Raw genomic sequence first — 18,037 nt, 5'->3', positions numbered from 1 at the left:
TGGAAAAACACATTTCTGCTGGTCCCCACTGCTGCAGGAGCTCCAGACTGTGCAACAGCTCAGGTTTTGTAACTGGACCTTCACCTTGCTGTGGAGAAGTGACAGGGACAAAGGCTCCTCTCCCTGAGTGCTGTGCTAAAGTTGTATTGATTTAACAATTCCACCTCGTGTTCTTACCCTGTGCCATTTGATGGGAGGGATTTTTTTTCTTGTTGCCTGGCTTTAGAAAAACATCGCTTTTAGAGCTTCTGAGAAGAAATTGTCTGCTCACTGTGGGTATAAATCTCCCCTTTCTATCTGCCACCTATTTATTCTATATTAAGGTTCATAATGGTTTTGTTTCAGACAAATCTGTGTGTCTTAAACTTGTAAGACTTTAAAAATGTTGTAAATGATTTTCAGCTAAAGGATGAAGAGGAGGGAAGTCATGATGGATTTAAGTAACCACAGAGTTGTACCCCAGCACTGCCCAGGAGGTATTTGGAAATCCTGCATTTGCTTTGAGAAGGTTTTATTTAACAGGAGTTGTAGCTGCTGTAGAGAAACGTGGACATTGTGGGCTGCAGTTTGTGGTTGGGAATGACCCCACTTGCCCCTCTCTTGTGGCTGTTTTTCCATGGAACACGTTCATGGAGCTGCTGAAACAAATCCACGGGGCTGGTCCGTGTGTCAGTGAAAATCCAGCTCCCACCTCGTCCAGTCACTCCTTCGTGGCCCTCACCCCGTGTTTACAGTCCTGAGTCACAGCTCTGCCGTGCTGGCATTTACAGATTGCAACTGCCCAAGTTTTCATTGCTGCAGCAATTAAGGAACACGTAACAGATGCCTGTGAATCAGCTCAGGGTAGCTGGGGTGAGGTCTTCATGTCTGCTCCAAACCAGCGTTAAGGTTTCAGGTTTCTTTGAGTTGCTGAAGTTCTGCTTTGACCTTTTCAAGGGGACTTACATAGCAAAGGTATGGGAAATGTTTAAAACTGAGTTTGACTATTATGTTTGACTGCTTTAGTTGACATCTCTGAGCTGAAATTGTGGATGGAATCCTGCAGGCTGTGGATAAACAGCATTTCTGGTGCACTGCTCAGTCTGGGTTTGCCATTCCATAAAGGTCATGTCAAAATGAGGGGAAAACCCCAAAACAAATCAGCAAAACCCAAACCCAGACAAGCAGGGACTTCATATTTTAGGAATTAGGGGTTCTGATTTTTCAGATATTTCTGCTTCAGTCTCTCTCCAGCAATGCATCCACTCTCCCTCAGTGGTGAGGAGAGCCCATGGTGTAATTATTTCCCAAATACTCTGCTCAGTCAGTCTCCAGCTGGAGTTGTAGAGTTGCTGTGTTGGCACAGCTCCTGAGGAGGGGCAGGTTCTGGAGTGGGGATAATTCTGCACTTGGCTCTCTGCAGGTGGGGCAGGGAAACAGCTCGTGGAAATCAGTGGATGGACACTGATGATCTGCTCTGCTGACCCTTAATGAGACCTGCAGGTGTGAATGGGTGTCCCCAGGTAGGACAGGTTCCCTGAGGTCATTCTCCCCAACTTCCTTGATGTGCAGGAGAGTGGGGATTTCCACTTTGTGTCAGGAGCAGAGTTTGGGAAGGGCAGCAGGGGAGTGAGCAGTGAGGTCAGTGAGCTGCTGCCAGCCCTTTGTTCCCTCTGTGCTGTTTGGCCCTGTCTCCATCATAATTAACGTTGATGAGGCTCGCTCCAGGGCTGCTGGGCTCCTGGCAGCTCCGCTCCCCTGCTCCCCAGGGATCCCTTGGCATGGGAGATCTGCCCTCGTGGATGCAGGGAAAGTTGCAGGTTCCCTGCACCTTTGAACAGGAATGAATTCCTGCGGCAGGTTCGGAGCCCTCGTGCAGGAGGAGCAGAGTGGAGCTGTGCTCACCTGAGCCCCACCCTGCTCTGGCTGCTCATTTCCCTGAGCCTGCCGAGGATCCAGCAGGCAAAGCTGGGCTGTGGAGCAGAGCCAGGTGTGTTTGACAGCTGGAGCAGCTCCAGCCAGGAGCCCACTGCAGCAGCACGTGTGGGATTAGGGAAACACGGTGAGCACAAACCTGTCCTGCTGCCTTTGGGCCAGGGGAGCGACCTGGGCAGGGCTGGAGCTCAGCAGGGAGTGGGGGTTTGCAGTATCAAACACACCAAAATAAATACAGCCACTGGAAGAGCTTAGCTGTTCTAATTCAATTATGTCATACTCACAGACCTTTTCCCAGTTGAATTTTCGTGGGTGCTGTGGGAACTTCTGTCTGTTTGAGCACTGATTGTTGGGTGTTTTCCTGCTCGAGGTAACTGCTGTGATTGACTGTAAGGAAATCATTTGTACCAGTTGAAGGTTTGTTGGGGTATTTTGTTTGGTTTTTATTTGCAAAGGTTGTTTCTTTACATCTGCTCCCTCATCTCCTACTCTTCTTTTAATGTTTTAGTATTTACTGAATTTTTAAAAAGTTTTACTATTGAAGTATAGCTTCAAATGCATCTCCAGCCTACCCACTTCACTGAAGTGTGAGGGTTTGCAGTGTTGCCCTCCTGTATCCCTGAGGCAGCTCAGCTTCATCAGGATTTACACAAACACCTCAGGAATTGCTCCCTGCTTTTCTCTGCAGTGCTGCATAAGGATAGGTGGGAGTGGGTTCAGACTCCTGGATTATTCTGCTCCCCCAGGCTCCTGTTTTCTCCTTGGGATGCTGCTCAGCTCTGCTGTCACTGATGCTCCAGAGCCCACAGTGAGCTGGAGGTGAAGAATTCCTCATCCCTGCAAAGTCCCATTCCTGCCTGCACCTGGGAAAGGCCTGGAGTTCCCAGGCACTGCCTGTACTGTATGAGGATATTTTACATGCTGGAAAAGAAACACTGCAAGAATCCTTCCATGCCTGAGCTGCCTGTCAGGTGTTTGTGGAGCCTCTTGAGTGTGTTTGTGTATGAAAGATTCATGGGACATTTTCAAGAGGCGGCAGTGCTGCTGTGAGAAATAACACACTGGAAAAATTCTCCTCAGATTCCAGGGTTTCAGTGCTTCATTCTCAGTGTTTTCATCTTTAGTTTATCATTAGTACCATTTGCATGAAATCATGTGTCTTAATTTGCAGCATTTGTTTCATTCCCACCCAAAGATGCCACTTTTTGTCCTGTTTGCTGGGTAGCAGTTGCTGACAGCAGTTTATAGACACTGGAAATCCTGGTTATCCTCACATCCTGTGGGAATGGGCTGAATTCCAGACTGATTTCACATGTGAGGCCTGAGCAATAGAAATAATTAGAGAAATTGCTTGTTTACCTTACAAACAACACCTGCAAGGATGGACCAAAACCAAGATTCTGTGTCTTAGCAGTGTTACTGTGATGAGTTTAATGAGGGGGAAAGCAGGAGAGTTGGAATTGCTTATGGAATGATACATGAGGCACTCAGAACATCCCCTGTGCTTACATGTGGGCAGATCAAGCATAGTAAAGTGGGTTTTTCTAAGGAGAAAATAGCTTTTGTGGTGTGCCTTTCACATGGCACAGGGTTTCTCTTCCAGAGTTGTGTAATGTCTCAAATCCCTGTTATTGCAGGATCTGTGCCTTGGTTGTGGCAGCTGCTTGGGTCATTGGAAGTGTTTGTAATTAAACAGGAACTGGCATCCTGATTGTGTTTTTTCCTAAGGCTGTGAAATTTTGTTTGTGGAGGGCAGAACCAGCTTGGGAGAAGCTTTGGAAGGACCAGGATGGGTGGGGAAAGGCAGGAGACAGGAGCTGGGGGCTCTCAGGAAGGTTTGTCACACGGTGCCTGCTGAGGCTGTTCCTCCAGGATGGATGTGCTGGGGCAGCAGAGACAAACCCTTCACAGAAGGTACAAGTGTTCATGTCTGCTTGGAAATCTTCCTGTGCCCTGCCTGTGGCTGTTTGCTGAGCTTGGCCACGAGCCCAAGCCCCGTGTCAGACACTGCTCTTGTTTCACAAATGGAAATCTTCCACAGGCAGAAGGGAAAATCAGAATGTGTCCCCCCCAAATCCACTTTTATCACTCCAGTTTCCATGCATACACATGGCAGCCAAATCAGCACCCTGAACATCCGTGTCAGGCTTTTTTCCAGCACTCAGTTGTGCCTCTGGGTCACTGCATCTTTCTGAAGAATTTATTTAGGGTGTGATATTTTGCTGTAGTCAGTGAAATCCAGAATGAAATGAAACTCTGTACTAGATGAAAGCTGTTGTGCTTTGTCTAGAACCACAGGACGGTTGGTTTGTTTGCAGGGCAAGTCAACCTGCTTCAGAAAAACAAAGTTTAAAGAGAAAAATGCGGTGGGGAGTTTTGGCTATCAGGGATAAAGCAGAGCAGGATGTTTCTGTGTGCAGTTTTGTTTGCAGACAGTGCACGGGTTGGAGATTAATATTTCATCACTTTCAGAAACTCTGTGGCTGCAGCTTATCAGTTAATAACAGTTTGTCCTTCCAAGAGCCACACAAGTAGAAACATCAACCAGGCGGCTTTGCTGTCTCCCAGAGGAGGAGGCCAGCAAGTGTTGATGTACCATCTCCCCTAGCTGGGTCTTCTCTGCTGCTTTCCAGCCCCTGGGTGCTGTGTGGAGCTCACACTCCCTGCCCAGGGCATCACTGCTGTCACTGCTGCCTTGGAGCCCGCAGCAGGCACTGTCCCCGTGCCCAGGCTGCTGGCACCGTGTGGCACAGCAGAGCATGGCTGAGACCCTGTGCTGCTGGGAGGAACTGCTGGAGAGGAGAGAGGGAGAGGAGAGAGGGGAGCAGCCCCTGGGCTCTGGCCTGAGCTGCACTTCCATCTGCAGAGCCCCGAGTCATTCCCCAAAGCGCTGCGGCCTTTTTGCCCTGGCCCTGGTTGTGGGGACCACAGGCACCTTCTGAGGGAGCAGCATGTTTGCTGGATTAATGTTTGCTGGAGACAGCAGGGCGGAACAGAACGGGAAAGAATTGGTAATTTCTTTCACTTCTGAGCTCACTGTATAGGTATTATAGTGAGCTACAATGAATTGCTCTTCCTAATGCTGCTTTACAACTCTTAGCTTTGTCTTCTGGTTACATTTTGCTTGCTAAGGATTTTTCCTGACAGAAAGAATTTGAGACTGGAGGGAAGCAACAATAACTGAGGGATAAGCAGCTTACGTGGCAGTTCTTTGTGGTTTGGGGGTGGGGGGTTGCTTGATGTCCTGCTTCAATATTCCTCTTACATTGCTCTGATAAACAGGAAAACACTGAAATACCCCTCAACCTTCCACACTTAATCTAGAAAGATCTTCTGGTTTAGGGAGCTGTTCTTGGAGAGCAGTAAAAGGAAAACAGCTGTTCAGGGACCAGATCTGAGAGGAACAGAGTCTGTTTAAAATCAGGGCTTAATGACGAGGACTCTGCTGAGAGGTTGTGTTTGCTTTGTCCATAACTCAGGGCAGGAGCCCGTCCTCCCTCACCCTCTGTGGCGTGGGTGAGGTTTCAGTGATAAGCTGCTGGTTTGTCTGAGTTCAGTTGATACTTTCCAGGTGGAAAGTGGACAGGATTCTTCCTCCATCTGGCCTGTTCAGATGTTGGACATCCTGTGCTAGTGATTTTTATTAAGAGGTCACATTATATTTGTCTTCAGCACAGGATCAGAGGGGTTGATGGTTTTCATTGTGAAATAACCAGGTGTGAGGACTTTTTAAATTGTTGTTTCCAGGGGATTCAATCTTCTCATTCCTCACTAACAATGAAGATAATTTTGCAGAGTTTGTCTCCTGTATATAATTTTCAGTATTTTCTGATTGCTGCTGTATTTGTAATAAACTCTTAAACCCCAGCAGCTCCCCCACGGGTCACGAGCTCGGAAAGGAGGAAGCTGTGTCAGGGAGGGGAGTGTGTACATTTGACAAGCCAGGCTTTGTGTGATTCAGCACAGATGTGTTTGGAAAACCTAAAACATCTGGTGCAGGGAAGTGGGGAATGCAGGTCAGTGGTCAGACACATCAGGAGTTCAACCCTTGCTGCTGGCACAGTTGCACTGCTGGTGGGTGTCACAGGACCAAGTGGACCTTTAGTTCTGATTTCTGTACTTAAATAGAGGCAGTTCCAGAGTGTGACATCTGAGAAACAAGTGGCTAATTCTTCCTCACCTCTCAGCTCACCTTGCCCTATTGAAAACCAGACCAAAATTTCAGTCTGTATTTTTTGTTTGAGTGGGTTTGTTTCCTTGCTTTTGTGGTGTGTTGTCTTCTCAGTGTCCAGTACGTAATATAAAACCTGCCAATATAATGTATTCCAACCTAACCTGGGGGGGCAGGAGACAGCTTCATGCAAGGAAACAAACAGAAGCAGCAGCTCTAATTAACAGGCAGGCAGTCCTTGGTGGGCCATAAATGCTGCAGGATTTACTGTGGCTGTTCCAGAGAGGCTGCAGCAGTCTGGGATTGGAATGTTTCTCTAGCCCATCCGAGGGCAGAGGTGTTGAGTGATGATGGTGTTCAGCCTGCTCTGCCCACGCTGGGACCAGTGGGAACCTTAAACTGGGCTCGACAGGCAACTGGGAGCTGCTGTGTCCAGTGCCAGGGGCTGCTCAGGTGAGCCAGGATTGTGCTCTGCAAAGCAAAATCCCCGCTGGAAATCCTCTTTTCACACAAGGTGTCATCCATCTCAGCTGGGGGAGTTTCCAGCTGGGCAGGCAGGAATCCCCTGAGCTCAGGAGTGCTGGTGTGGATCTGGGGGGTGGATGTGGGGACCCTGCCCAGTCCTGTGGTGAGAGAAGCCCAGGATGATGCTGAGCCTGTGCCCAGGGCAGTGCTGCTGGTGGGGCTCCATCCCTGGGAGTGGTTTATTTGAATTATTGCTGTGAAGTAGTCACCTAGCAGCAAAAAACAGCTCATAGTTCTAGCTCAGGAAAGGTTTTGGTAAATACAGTTTGATTCTATTTGTAAAACTGGCATGATGAAATAATGAAAATATTTTTGAAGTAATAAAACTTTCTTAATAATTACAAGCCTAATTTCAGTTGTTGGGAAACAAATGAGCATCTGTACACCTTCCTGAGATGCAGGGGGATTAAGTTCCCCGCTGAATAGCGGAATTAAATTTTTAATACTTTGTTTGAACAGGAATTATGAAAGTAGACAATGCTCTGTCCTTGTGTTCCGAGTGTCCCTTTCTCATGCACATGCACAAATTGGCCTTTCACTTAAATTAATTAAAGCTGACATGCAAACCACAACAACAGGCAGTCTGGGTGGCAGATGAAATGACCAAAATCTGTCAATATTTTTTTATTGGCTCGAGTAGCTGATCTCACTGGTCTGGTTCTCAGCCCCGGTGTAAAATCCATGGATCAGAGGAGCTGCTGTGGCTGAAGGAGCCGTTCCCATTTCCTGGCAGCCATTACACGCTGCCAGCACAAAAACACTTCTTTCTTAACAGTCCTTTCCGAGGCTCAAAAATGGATTTTCCTCCCAGCCACTGTCATTCAATTATCACCTCAGGAAATGCACAGATATAACTGATGATCCCTTTCAAGCATCCTGCGGTTTTCCACTCCTCCCATCCTTCATTTCCCTGCCTGCTCCAGTCATTAGATGTAACATTGCCCATGTATATTTTATAGGGTGACCCTGACGGCTGTCGCTTTGAGGATGTGCAGAGATAATAAGATTGTGCATGTAATGAAGGGCAGATAAATAGAAAAATGTTTACAGGATGGAGTGTGGTGGTTGGAAGTGCTTTATGGCTTCATGGCTGGCTTCTCCCCGACACACCCCCTCAGGAACCACGGGGACCTTGGCTTTAAAGAGTGAAAATGGGATGGGTTTTAGGCTCTGGGAAAGGTGTGGCCAGCAGAGGGAAATGGGGTTTTGTTCCACAACCTGAACTCCAGCAATTCCCAATCAAGAAACTTAATTAACGAGCGTGCAGTTAAAGGGATAATTGGCACCTCCATTGAGTAAATCCTGTTCTGGGAATTGTGCTGCTCAATTCTCATTGTAACGGTATTGATGGGGAGGTGGGAGTGGGGACACACAGCCCAGTGCAGACAGTGCCCTGGAAGCTTTCCTCAATAACTGGTATTCATTTATCTGGGTGTTTATGTGCTCTCCTCCCTGTGCCCGTGTGTGAGTTCAGATACTGAGAACTCTCCCGAGGGGCTGCAGGGAGATGCTGCCCAGCACAGCCGTGAGCCCCAGGGCTCCGATGGGCGCTGGAAAATGGAACAGAAGCGCTGCTGGCTCCAGGGAGCAGCACCTTGTGCCACCTCTCGGAGGCATTTCAGCTCTGTTCCTCACAAACACGTCAGCCTTCATTCCCTGGCCCTGTGGGAGTGCTCAGGGTGAGAACACCCCAGCAGTGCTGCAGAATTGGGCTGTGCTGCAGATGGACAGAGGCTGAGAGGTGTGTGCAACACCCGAGGGTAAAGTCAACTTACCGGAGATGAAAGTGGTCAGGAAAATCAGCATTTCTAACCCCAGAAACGTTGATAGTACAAGTTGCAAGGGGAAAGCTGAGTGGAAAATAAACACTCCATAAATGTGTGTAAGGTGTTCAGGTGTGCCCGTTGTGATAACCCCGCATGGCTCCGGCCCCAGAGGTGCCCCGGGATGTTCCTCTGAGCCCAGCACTGCTGCACAGGCCTGGGGAGCCAGCACTGCTAAAGACAGCCTCTAGTAATTAATGATGGATGCAGCCAACAGTGTGTGAGTTCCTGTGGGGATTGGGAACTCTGTTGATTAACAAAGAGCAGTCTCTGGAGGAAGAAGCCTTAATTACAAAAGCTTTCTTTCCATTCTGGCCTGACGCAGAGAGGGGTGGCAGCTTTTAACTGGGGCTCAGCCTTAAAACAGTGCCCCAGTGTGCTTTGCATTTGTTTTGCAGAACTGTTAAAGCTGGTACTTAAATCCCTAAAAATGGAGGGAAAAAAGAATTGTTTGTGTAGAGCCGATAGCGAGGGTAAGTTCCATAAAATGTTAATTATCTTATTTGCTGCCAGTTTGTGCAACCTTAATTACAAACATTGGAAAAGAGGAACAAATGAACTGCATGGAAATGGTGAATTAGATGCGGCACAGAGAGAAGTTACTGGTGGTTTTGGGGGGGATAATTTAGATTTCTCTGTGGTTTGCTAAAGCCATACAGGCAGGAGTGAAGCAGGGATATCCAGCTGTAAGAAAGAGCAGCTTGGGTTGAGGGCAAAAGGAAAGTGAATGTTGAGCACTTGGCCAGTCCTGTGCTTAATAAGGATGGATAAGCCTGTCCAGTAGGCCTGGGTTGGAAGTATGAAGGAATTTCAGAGGCTGTCAGTGTTGGAGCTGCTCACAGAGTTGGAGGTTAATCGACACAATTGTCCTTCCCACTCAGGATTGATCTTGCCCAATTTGTAAATCTTCTGTCCCTTTGTTTCCCCACGCCATAAAGCTTCAAAAGGATGTGCTGGGACTTAATTTGTAAAACTTCATTGGCTTTGTCATCACATGCAAGATGCTGTACAGTGGTGGAGTGTTGCTGTGTTATTGCAGATAACATTTGTTTTGAAGGAGAGATTATTTACATCCAGCTCATGTGTTCTTTCCTTTTTCCCCCCTGACTTTGCAGACCCTGCACTGACTCTTTCCTCTCGAAGTGATTCCATTACTCATCCATTATGTGGAAGAATTAGGAGTTAAGAAGGGCAGGTACATTCTCCTGGGCAATTGCAGGGGTGTGACCTGTGTGTTTAGGTGACATGCACAGTGAAATTATTCTAGTATTTTCGCTGCTTGAGGAACTTGGGAGTGAAATCTTCAGGTTCCAAGCTTATTTTAGCACTCCCAGGAGTGCCCCAGTTCTCTCAGGACCTGTGGCAGCTCTACAGACAGAATTTTCATTTGTAGGAGAGAGGAGCTCCCTCTTCCTTCCCCTGGTGAGCGGAGGACTAAGCAGGGTACCTGTACTCATTTAGCAGAAACAATTAGAAAACATAAAGCTCTGTCTGACTGCAGGTTTTTTCCACAACAAAATGAAATCCAGAAGCTGCAGATGGAGCCTCGGCTGGGTTCCCAGGAAATTCTGTGACTGTTCCTGTGTCGGGAGTAAATTGACAGCATAAAACCCAAGGAGTCAGCCTGGGTTTGTCACACACCTGTCTCCTCTTTGGATTCCCACTTGCCCAGCCTGTTTGCCAGGAGTTTCAAATAAAAACATGAAACCAGGGAGCTTAACCTTGCTGTGTGCAGGGCAGGGAAACAGTGGGGGGCAGCCAATCTCGCAGAACTGGAGGTGGAATTCTTAGCAGGGGCCATGGAGACAGGGCTGTGCTGCCATCCAGGAGATAACAAATGGCCAGAGGAACTGCAAGGTAAAATGGCTGTCCTAAAATCTGCCAGGGAACTGAGACCTGCAGGGCATTCCTTAGACAGCATCCCACGATTTTTAATGGGTTTTTTGTAGTGTTAAGTAAAATATTGCTTGATTTTTAAAAGCCTCTCTTAAAACCTCAGTAATGTGTTTGAATATGCAGGATTCCTGTGCACCCAAGGTGGACATTAATCAGTGCTACTGAACAAGCTGCTGAGACTTACTGCTTAATTAGAGCATGTGCAAACCTATTTGTCATGGCTGGCAGAGGCACGGAGCCCGAGTTTCACACTGGAGCCATGGCCCAGTTTGGCTCGTGGAGCTGCACACAGCTGCTCCTCTCGGCCCTGCTGCGTGTGTGCAGCCTTCAGCTTGTTGAGAACAAGGCAAGACTTCCAGCTTTTCTCTCTCTGGCTATGGATTCGTAAGAAGAACCAGCCATAGGGTCAGTAAGGCTGGAAAAGCCCTCCAGGATCACAGAGTCTGAGCTTTAGCCCAGTCCTGCCGTGGTCCCCACCAAAGCGTGTCCCCAAGTGCCACATTCACCTGTCTGGGGGGCACCTGCAGGGATGGGGATTCCAGCCCTGCCCTGGGCAGCCCCTTCTGTCTGCAGCTCTGGGGTGGGAGATGGAAGGGATGGGTATTTTCAGTCTGTCTCCTCTCAGTGCCTGGTGATATCCCAGGTTATCCTGTGAAGCTTGAGCAGCCAGACTGACCCTGCTCTGTACTGGGGGGTGTTCACACATGCCTTGATCCAAACCCGTGCTCCCGATCCTGCCCTGGAGCAGGTGCTGGGACCCAGCCTGTGCCAGGGGATCCAGTGGAGAAGGGAAGCACTAGAGACAGTTTTTACTGCAGGACTTTACAAGAGTATTAGCTAAATTGAGTTGACTTAATAAAATCTTGAAGCATTCCAGAAAGATTGTGAATTCATTAAGGCCACAGCTGGACAATCTGTTCCCCTCTGCTCTGCCATGCCTGGTTACAGCCATTGAGGAGTGCCGTCATTTACCTTTTCTCTTTCATTACTGCAAAGCTATTCCCCTCCCCCATGATGTTTTTTTTCCCTGGCAGAGCTCGGCTCTGGGGAAATTAAACAGCAATTATTGTGTTTGCTCACTGTGTTATACCCTAACAGATACTTGAAGGGAAGTTGATGTGTGTGTGTGATTGGCTTGCACAGGAGCTGTGCCGCTGCAGGGCTGTCAGAACCTTCCCGGCCGAGGATGCACACCCAGCCTTAATCCTTTGTTTACCCAGGGCAAGACTAAACACAAACACGGGGCACAGCTGGCTTGGGGATTTTACGTTTGAAAACTGTACAAGTAGACAAGATAAGGAGAGCGGGGCTTGCTGAGGGTGTGCGGGTAGAGGGGCTGCTCTGGTGGGGTGATGTGCCTGGGGCAAGGCTTGAGCTGCAAGAACACCCAGGTGAGAATGGGCAGGTGAGAGGTGCCCCTGGCAAGGACAGCCCCCTGTCCCAGCAGCAGAGCTGGCTTAGAGAGCTGGGAATGGCAGAGAAACCTCCCCACTGTGAGCTCCTGCAAGGGGAACCTGAGCCTTCTCTGTAAAAATAATCTGCAGGACCGAGCTGAAAGGAGATGAAGTGTGACTTTTCTATCTGCACCTACAACGTGGGGTGAAGTGGCCTTGGCAGGAGGAGGCAGGAGACTTGAGTTGTGAGCTTGGGATGCATTTCAGAATTGGTGAAAGCTGAACTGGTGTTTTTAGTGAGGAACATAGTCCCCTTTGCCTTGTGAAACTTGGGAATGTCGGTGTTCTCAGGGAAACGTGGCGCTGAAAGCCTGAATAATGCTTCTCATTTTGCTTTGTGTGTGTTTGGGACAGATACTCAGATGTTAATGTGGAAATGTGGAGTTGTGTGTGCAGGAAACAAGAGGTGCTGGTGTCTCAAGTGGAGGTGAGGCTGCTGTGAGCAGGAAGGGAGCCGAGTCCTGGAAGGGAAAGGAATCTTCTCCCCACACCAGTGGAAAAGAAGAAGCTGGGCCTTGGAGTCGGTTTGGGAGGGCATAAACAGCATCTTCTGTGGATGTGGCACATTACAATCACCCTAGAGGTTTTACCCTTCTTAATTAAGGCATAAGTTATATCTCATTAGAGGGGTGGCACTCCCCGCTAAGCTGGGCCAGCTCAGCACACGAGGGATGGCTCAGGATGCTTTAACTCGCCTTTACTGTGTGTTGTAGCAATAGCCAGCCTGCACAGAGCACCCAGAGGAGAGGACAGGCTGTTGGCAGGGCAGGCCTGGCCCCGATGATGCTCTGGTACCCACAAAAAGCTTTGGAGCAGCTGGCCCAGGCCTCCCCGGGCTGGCAGGGCAGCTCAGGGATGTGGGATGTGCTGACTGCGAGACCTTGTGGTGAGGTGAGGTGAGATCACAGGAACAAAACGATCATTACAGGCCATTCATGTCACAGCGTTCATGCCTCTCTGTTTGCTTGCAAGCAAAACCAGCAGCTAATTTGCAAGGCAGCCTTTTGTCCCAGGGCCTTTGATCAATGCTGGCCTGTGTTAATGTTTCAGGAGGCTATTGATTTCTGCAGCAGCTTTTGTTCCTGAATTTATGTGCCCTGGCTTTCAGCAGCACGCACTGTGCATGTTTGATTAAAGCTCATTTGACTTCCTTGGAAGCTGTTTTTGCTCCCTGTTTGGGGAACCAAAGCTTGCCTGACTTAGTCCTTTGTGCTCGGGCTTGTGCCACCCATGCAGCCTCCAGGCTGGTGGCTCTGATGCTGCCAGGCTGAGCCCATCCTGCAGCTCATCCCTCGGGCAGCTCATCCTGCGGGTCCAGGTGCCCGAGGAGATCTTGTGTGGGATTCTTGGAGTGGGGTACCAGTGTAACACTGCCTTCTGTGTGTGCTCCCCCTCTGCCTTCTCTTTCTCCTGGAGCCCTGAACTGAGTGCTGCACTTGTGCAGTCTGACCGTGAACTGGAAATACAGAATATTCTTCAGGTCTTTAATCTGTCCAGATTTCGTAGCTGGGGTAAAACTGGTTGTTGAATAAATAGCCTTTAACTTCATCTTTATTTGTTGCAGTTGTGACTGCACTTCTGAGAGAGTCTCACTGGGAAAAAAAGCATTATGGTCATGATGTTGGCATTTTCTATAAATATCCACCATTTCTTTTTTAAAGTTTGGTTTATGATCTGCATGTATAAGTTGTTAAACTTCCCTTGGGACCCGATGGCTTTGCAATGTGTAAATGGAGCTCTAATAGGTTCCCATTCCCTGTTTTATGACGGGAGGAGAACAGATTGGTTTGTACTCTGCTGTTGCCATGTGTCAGAGGACACATTAATTCACTGACATAAAGACATGGGATTTACTGACTTGCTCCTTGGTGCTGACACCTCAGATTTGATACAAATGAATTTATAGGTAAAAAATTACTGGTTTCAATTGCAAGAGACTTTCTGCCCATGCAGAACATCTCAAAAGCCTCCCTGCAGAGCCCAGCCTGGCTCCTTGCACAGCCATGTCCCCAAGTGGACAAACAGCTGGCCTGGCTGGACTTTGAGCCCGCTTAAGGGGCTCAAGGAAATGGCGTTTCTAAAGCAAACACATGCAGGGAGCAGGCAGGAGCAGAGCAGCGTGCTGGACTCAGAACTCCTGCCCAGTTTGCCGTGGCTTGTGTGCTCATCACCAGCCAGCTCCAGATTCCCTGCAGGAAACACATTTTTAATATTTTCAGTAGGGCTTTTGTCCTTCAGAATCAAGAATTGCAGGTAGCATTTTGCCCACTTGCTCCTCCTCACCAACCATCACTCTGAATATGTGTTATTTTAATATGTAATACACAAACATAGTTCAGGTCCATGGTGGGGATCAGCAGCCCAGTCTGTGGCAGCACAGATTTAAAATGATCTGTTCTGCCTGATGCCTGAAAGCACAGTTGTGGTCATGTTCTTTCTTCTGGGGTTTCTATTTTTAAATTGGGCACTGGTAAAATTCTTAAGTGTCTTAAATGTCAGCAGTTAATGTCTAGAACAACATCCTCCCTTTGTCTTTGGAGTGTTTCAGTGGTGCAGGTATTGGTTGTGGCTGTAATTGCTTGTTTGGGGCCCTGGGGAGGGTTTGGATTGAGGCAGGGTTGTTGCTGGAGTTAACTCCTGCTCTGCCCGGAGCAGGGGCTGCAGGATTTCCCCTCCGAGGCAGCAGGCTGAGGTTATTTGATCACATAAAACACAGTTCAAAGAAACCCTTTTTGTGGGCAATTCAGGTATGTTTGTTCTGATGTTGATTTTTTTCAAGGGGCTGGTTAGAACTTCTCCGTTTTTCTCTTGCAACTTGAAAGCAACAACACCTTTTACCTTAGAGGCAGACAAGTCGCCAGGAAATGATGGGGTTTCAAAGTAAGAGAAAAGAGATTAAAACCACATGCTGTTCTTTGGTTCAGCGTAGCATCCGCAGGTTTGAATGGCAGCTGCTGCACTTCCTGAATGTAAGCCAGATTCATTATGCTGTGAAATTATCACTCATTTCTCTAGGTGTGCTCTTTTAACTGCTTAATTAATTTAGATGTGGGTATATATATTCAAATTAAAACACGATTTAGTGTGGTAGGGCTGTGTTACGGTTATAGACTTGTTGTTGGACGTGTTTTTACTCAAACTTCCAGCTCCTTACACGGGAATATTGAGCAATATCTGTCTGTGGAATGTTGGTTGACAAAATGGCAGAGTGTGCCTGGGCTGAGCCCTGTTCTGTGTGTGGACAGCAGGAGCTGTGGCATGTTTGGGGTGGATGTCAGAGCTCGGCAGAGGTGTCAGAGGATGCTGACAGTGACACAAGGGCACCCTCTTCCGAAGCACTGCCCACCAGCAGCATCCAGGTGGAGGCTGGCTTCTGGTGCTTCCCAACCTCTTTTCTTTTCTAGGGGAGGACTGAAAAAACATTTATTTACTTATTTTTCTCCTCTGCAAAAGCAAGCAAAAAATAATGAGGGCTTTTTTTTTATGTGTCTTACCTAAATAGTTATTTTTCTGGCTGAAATGCATCACGATTCTTCCTGGAAAAATCTCTTTGTGCATGCAGAGAGCCAGGGGAGGCAGAAAGCTGACAAGCCAGGTTTGCATGTCCCTCTAAGATGCGTGTTGTGTGTTTGCAGGGAGAGCTGATCACCTTCTATTACTACTGGAAGAAGACCCCCGAGGCGGCGAGCTCGCGCGCGCACCGGCGGCACCGGCGCCAGGCCGTGTTCCGCAGGATCAAAACCCGCACGGCCTCCACGCCGGTCAACACCCCCTCCAGACCCCCCTCCAGCGAGTTCTGTGAGTGCAGCCTGGGAGCTGGGCACTTAGATCCCTGCAACGAGGGCACGGCAAGGAAACGGAGTTCAGGCAGCTGCCCTCTCCGTGCCTGCCCCGTTCTGCTGGAATGTGGAAGGTGGCTTTGATCAGTGCTTTGTGCAGTCCTTAAACGTAAAAGCATCCTGTAAGGATGGAAATACTGCCCTGGGATTGAATTTCCCTGCTCTTTTTCTTGGTGTTGTGTTGTATTTTCTCCAGGCTTATTACAGTAATGGGAATTGGAAAACACAGAAGGAAGGAAGGAAGGCCTCCGTGCCTTTGGAAGGAAGTCCCTTCCATCCTTCTGGGTGACCCCTACCTTCTGCTGGAGCTCAGCACTGTCCTAGGGGGTCTTGGAGGAATATTGGCCTTGACTGGAGCAGAAGTGTCCAAACCAGGAGCAGTTCCAAAGCAGTTCTGTGCTGCACTGCACAGGGTCCATATGGGGGCAGAAACCTTTGTCCATGTGGGAAAGGTTTGTTACCCTGTGAGGGTTAAGTCTTTCTAAAGCCACGTGCCTTGTAGAGAAGAGGGGCTGTGGAAGGCAGATTGGCAGATGTAGAAATGAGGGTGGGCAGGTGGAGGATGTGGTGAGCAGGCAGGACACAGAATTCTGTCCAGGGTGGGAGGGAGGGGGCAGGAAAGGGCTGGGAGCTTTTCCCTGCTGAGCTGGTAGGATTTAGTGCTGATCTCTGTGTGCACAAGGAGCGAGGATCTGGACTCCACAGCTCAATCCAAGATACTCAGTGTGTGAGAGCTTGTGGCTGGGAGGACTCATCCTGATGGATCTGACTGCAGGATGAGAATAAAAATTCATTTAGCAAAAGAAAGCAACTGCTAGCCTGGGGTCAGCTCTGCAGTCAGGGTTTGAACACCTGCAAGTATTAATGTAGGAATTACAGCAGTGGTAGCTATTAAATGTAACCCTGTGTTAATTTGAAGGGTAACAAGTTGCTGACAAATGCTGATGGCAAGTGCTGGAGAATCTGTAAGCTTTAATCCATAAACTGTAACCTGCATGTATAAAACATCCTCTTGGAGCCTTTAGAAAAAGTGTTCCTGCATCAAGGCCTTCTCTTCTAATTAAAGATTTGAACAGATTTGAACAGAAGAAGCCAGAGGGCTTCCTGCTTGTGCCAAATTATAGCCCTGTTATGTTGTGAATTTATAGTGGTGGGACCAGAAAAATGCAGTGCTCTCAAAAGGGAAATATTTTCTCCTGAGGTGTTTAGAAGGTAAGATACAGGTTTTGTGATGTCTGCATATTTTGAGCTGTTTAGATGCTGCTTTTGAGCTCACAGATCTGTAATCAGCTAATTTGCCACAAAGGAAAGAGGGACCCTTTGCATATCCTCTTCTTCAAAACATGACATTTTTGCAGTATGAGTTTGCCACAGGTTAAAAGTTTGAGCCTTGCAGCAAGGGCAGGAAAGCTGCTGTTAGTTATCCTTTAGTGCCTCTCATCCAAAAGAATCACAGTGTTTTCCAGTCAGGTCCATTGTAGGTAACCATTGATTCCTCCACCCACAAACACCTCTACTGCTGGGTAACAAAATAAAAACCAGACAAGCTGCTACAGGACCTGTTCATGGAGTCTTGTAGGTTTTAAATATAGAATATTTGATTTTAAATTCGACCAGATTCTAGAGATAAACCCCTTTTCTCTTGGAAATTGTGGGTTTGGAACACAGCCTCTTGAACTCCCCATGGATGGTATTTGAATGACAGTTCACCTGGAAATGTACCACGTGCTGAATCAGAGGTTCCAGCAGTTGTATCCCTTGCACATTTCCTGGAATCCTCCCTTAACCTGCAGAGTGATGGGGCCTGGTTTTGCTCAGTGTGAAAAATCAGAAACGATGGCTGTGTGAGGCAGGGTGGGCGTAGGGAGTCACGATCTATTTCACTTAATGCTTATTTCAGCCAAGTAGGAGGAAACAGAAAATGCTGCTGAGTGTTTATTTTCCACTTTCCTCTTTCTCCCACCCTCAGTGGACCTGAGCTCGGCCAGTGAAGATGACTTTGACAGCGAGGACAGCGAGCAGGAGCTGAAGGGCTACGCCTGCCGCCACTGCTTCACCACCAGTACGTCCCAGTCCCTGCTGGTTCTCCCTGTGCTGCTGCCTGGGGGGAGGCAGGAGCAGCTCCTGTGCTGGTACAGCTGTTCACAGCAGTGTGGGGGTGAATCAGCTAAAATATGCAGCGTTCCTAACAGGGTTAATCAGGCTTTGCCATTGCAAATTAATACTGCAGTGACAAAGGAGGGCCCTGAGGTAGACATTTAGACAGGAATAAATCTGCACAATCCATAATCTATGTAATCAATTTGTGACATAATGAATCGGTGTTGGGCTGTGACTGTCACACACCAAACTTCCTGATGCTGCACCAAATCTCCTGTGCATCAGCCCCGGCCCTGTGCCTGTTCCTGAGGGTTG

The 18,037-nt window shown here is 48.3% G+C and overlaps 1 protein-coding gene across 3 annotated transcripts in view; it reads left to right on the top strand.

Moving 5' to 3' along the window:
* The window catches only part of RERE (arginine-glutamic acid dipeptide repeats), a 136,978-nt gene that overhangs the window by 106,327 nt on the left and 12,614 nt on the right, over positions 1-18,037 (top strand). For all 3 annotated transcript variants that reach the window (XM_015648368.3, XM_015648367.3, XM_015648369.3), the window contains 2 exons: positions 15,419-15,581; positions 17,592-17,684. In XM_015648368.3, the coding sequence (XP_015503854.1) occupies positions 15,419-15,581; positions 17,592-17,684 (256 nt within the window). The remainder of the gene's footprint in view (positions 1-15,418; positions 15,582-17,591; positions 17,685-18,037) is intronic.

This window comes from Parus major, chromosome 21, assembly GCF_001522545.3.
Source record: "Parus major isolate Abel chromosome 21, Parus_major1.1, whole genome shotgun sequence".
NCBI classification, from domain to species: Eukaryota; Metazoa; Chordata; class Aves; order Passeriformes; family Paridae; genus Parus; species Parus major.
This window is presented reverse-complemented; position numbering and strand designations above follow the sequence as displayed.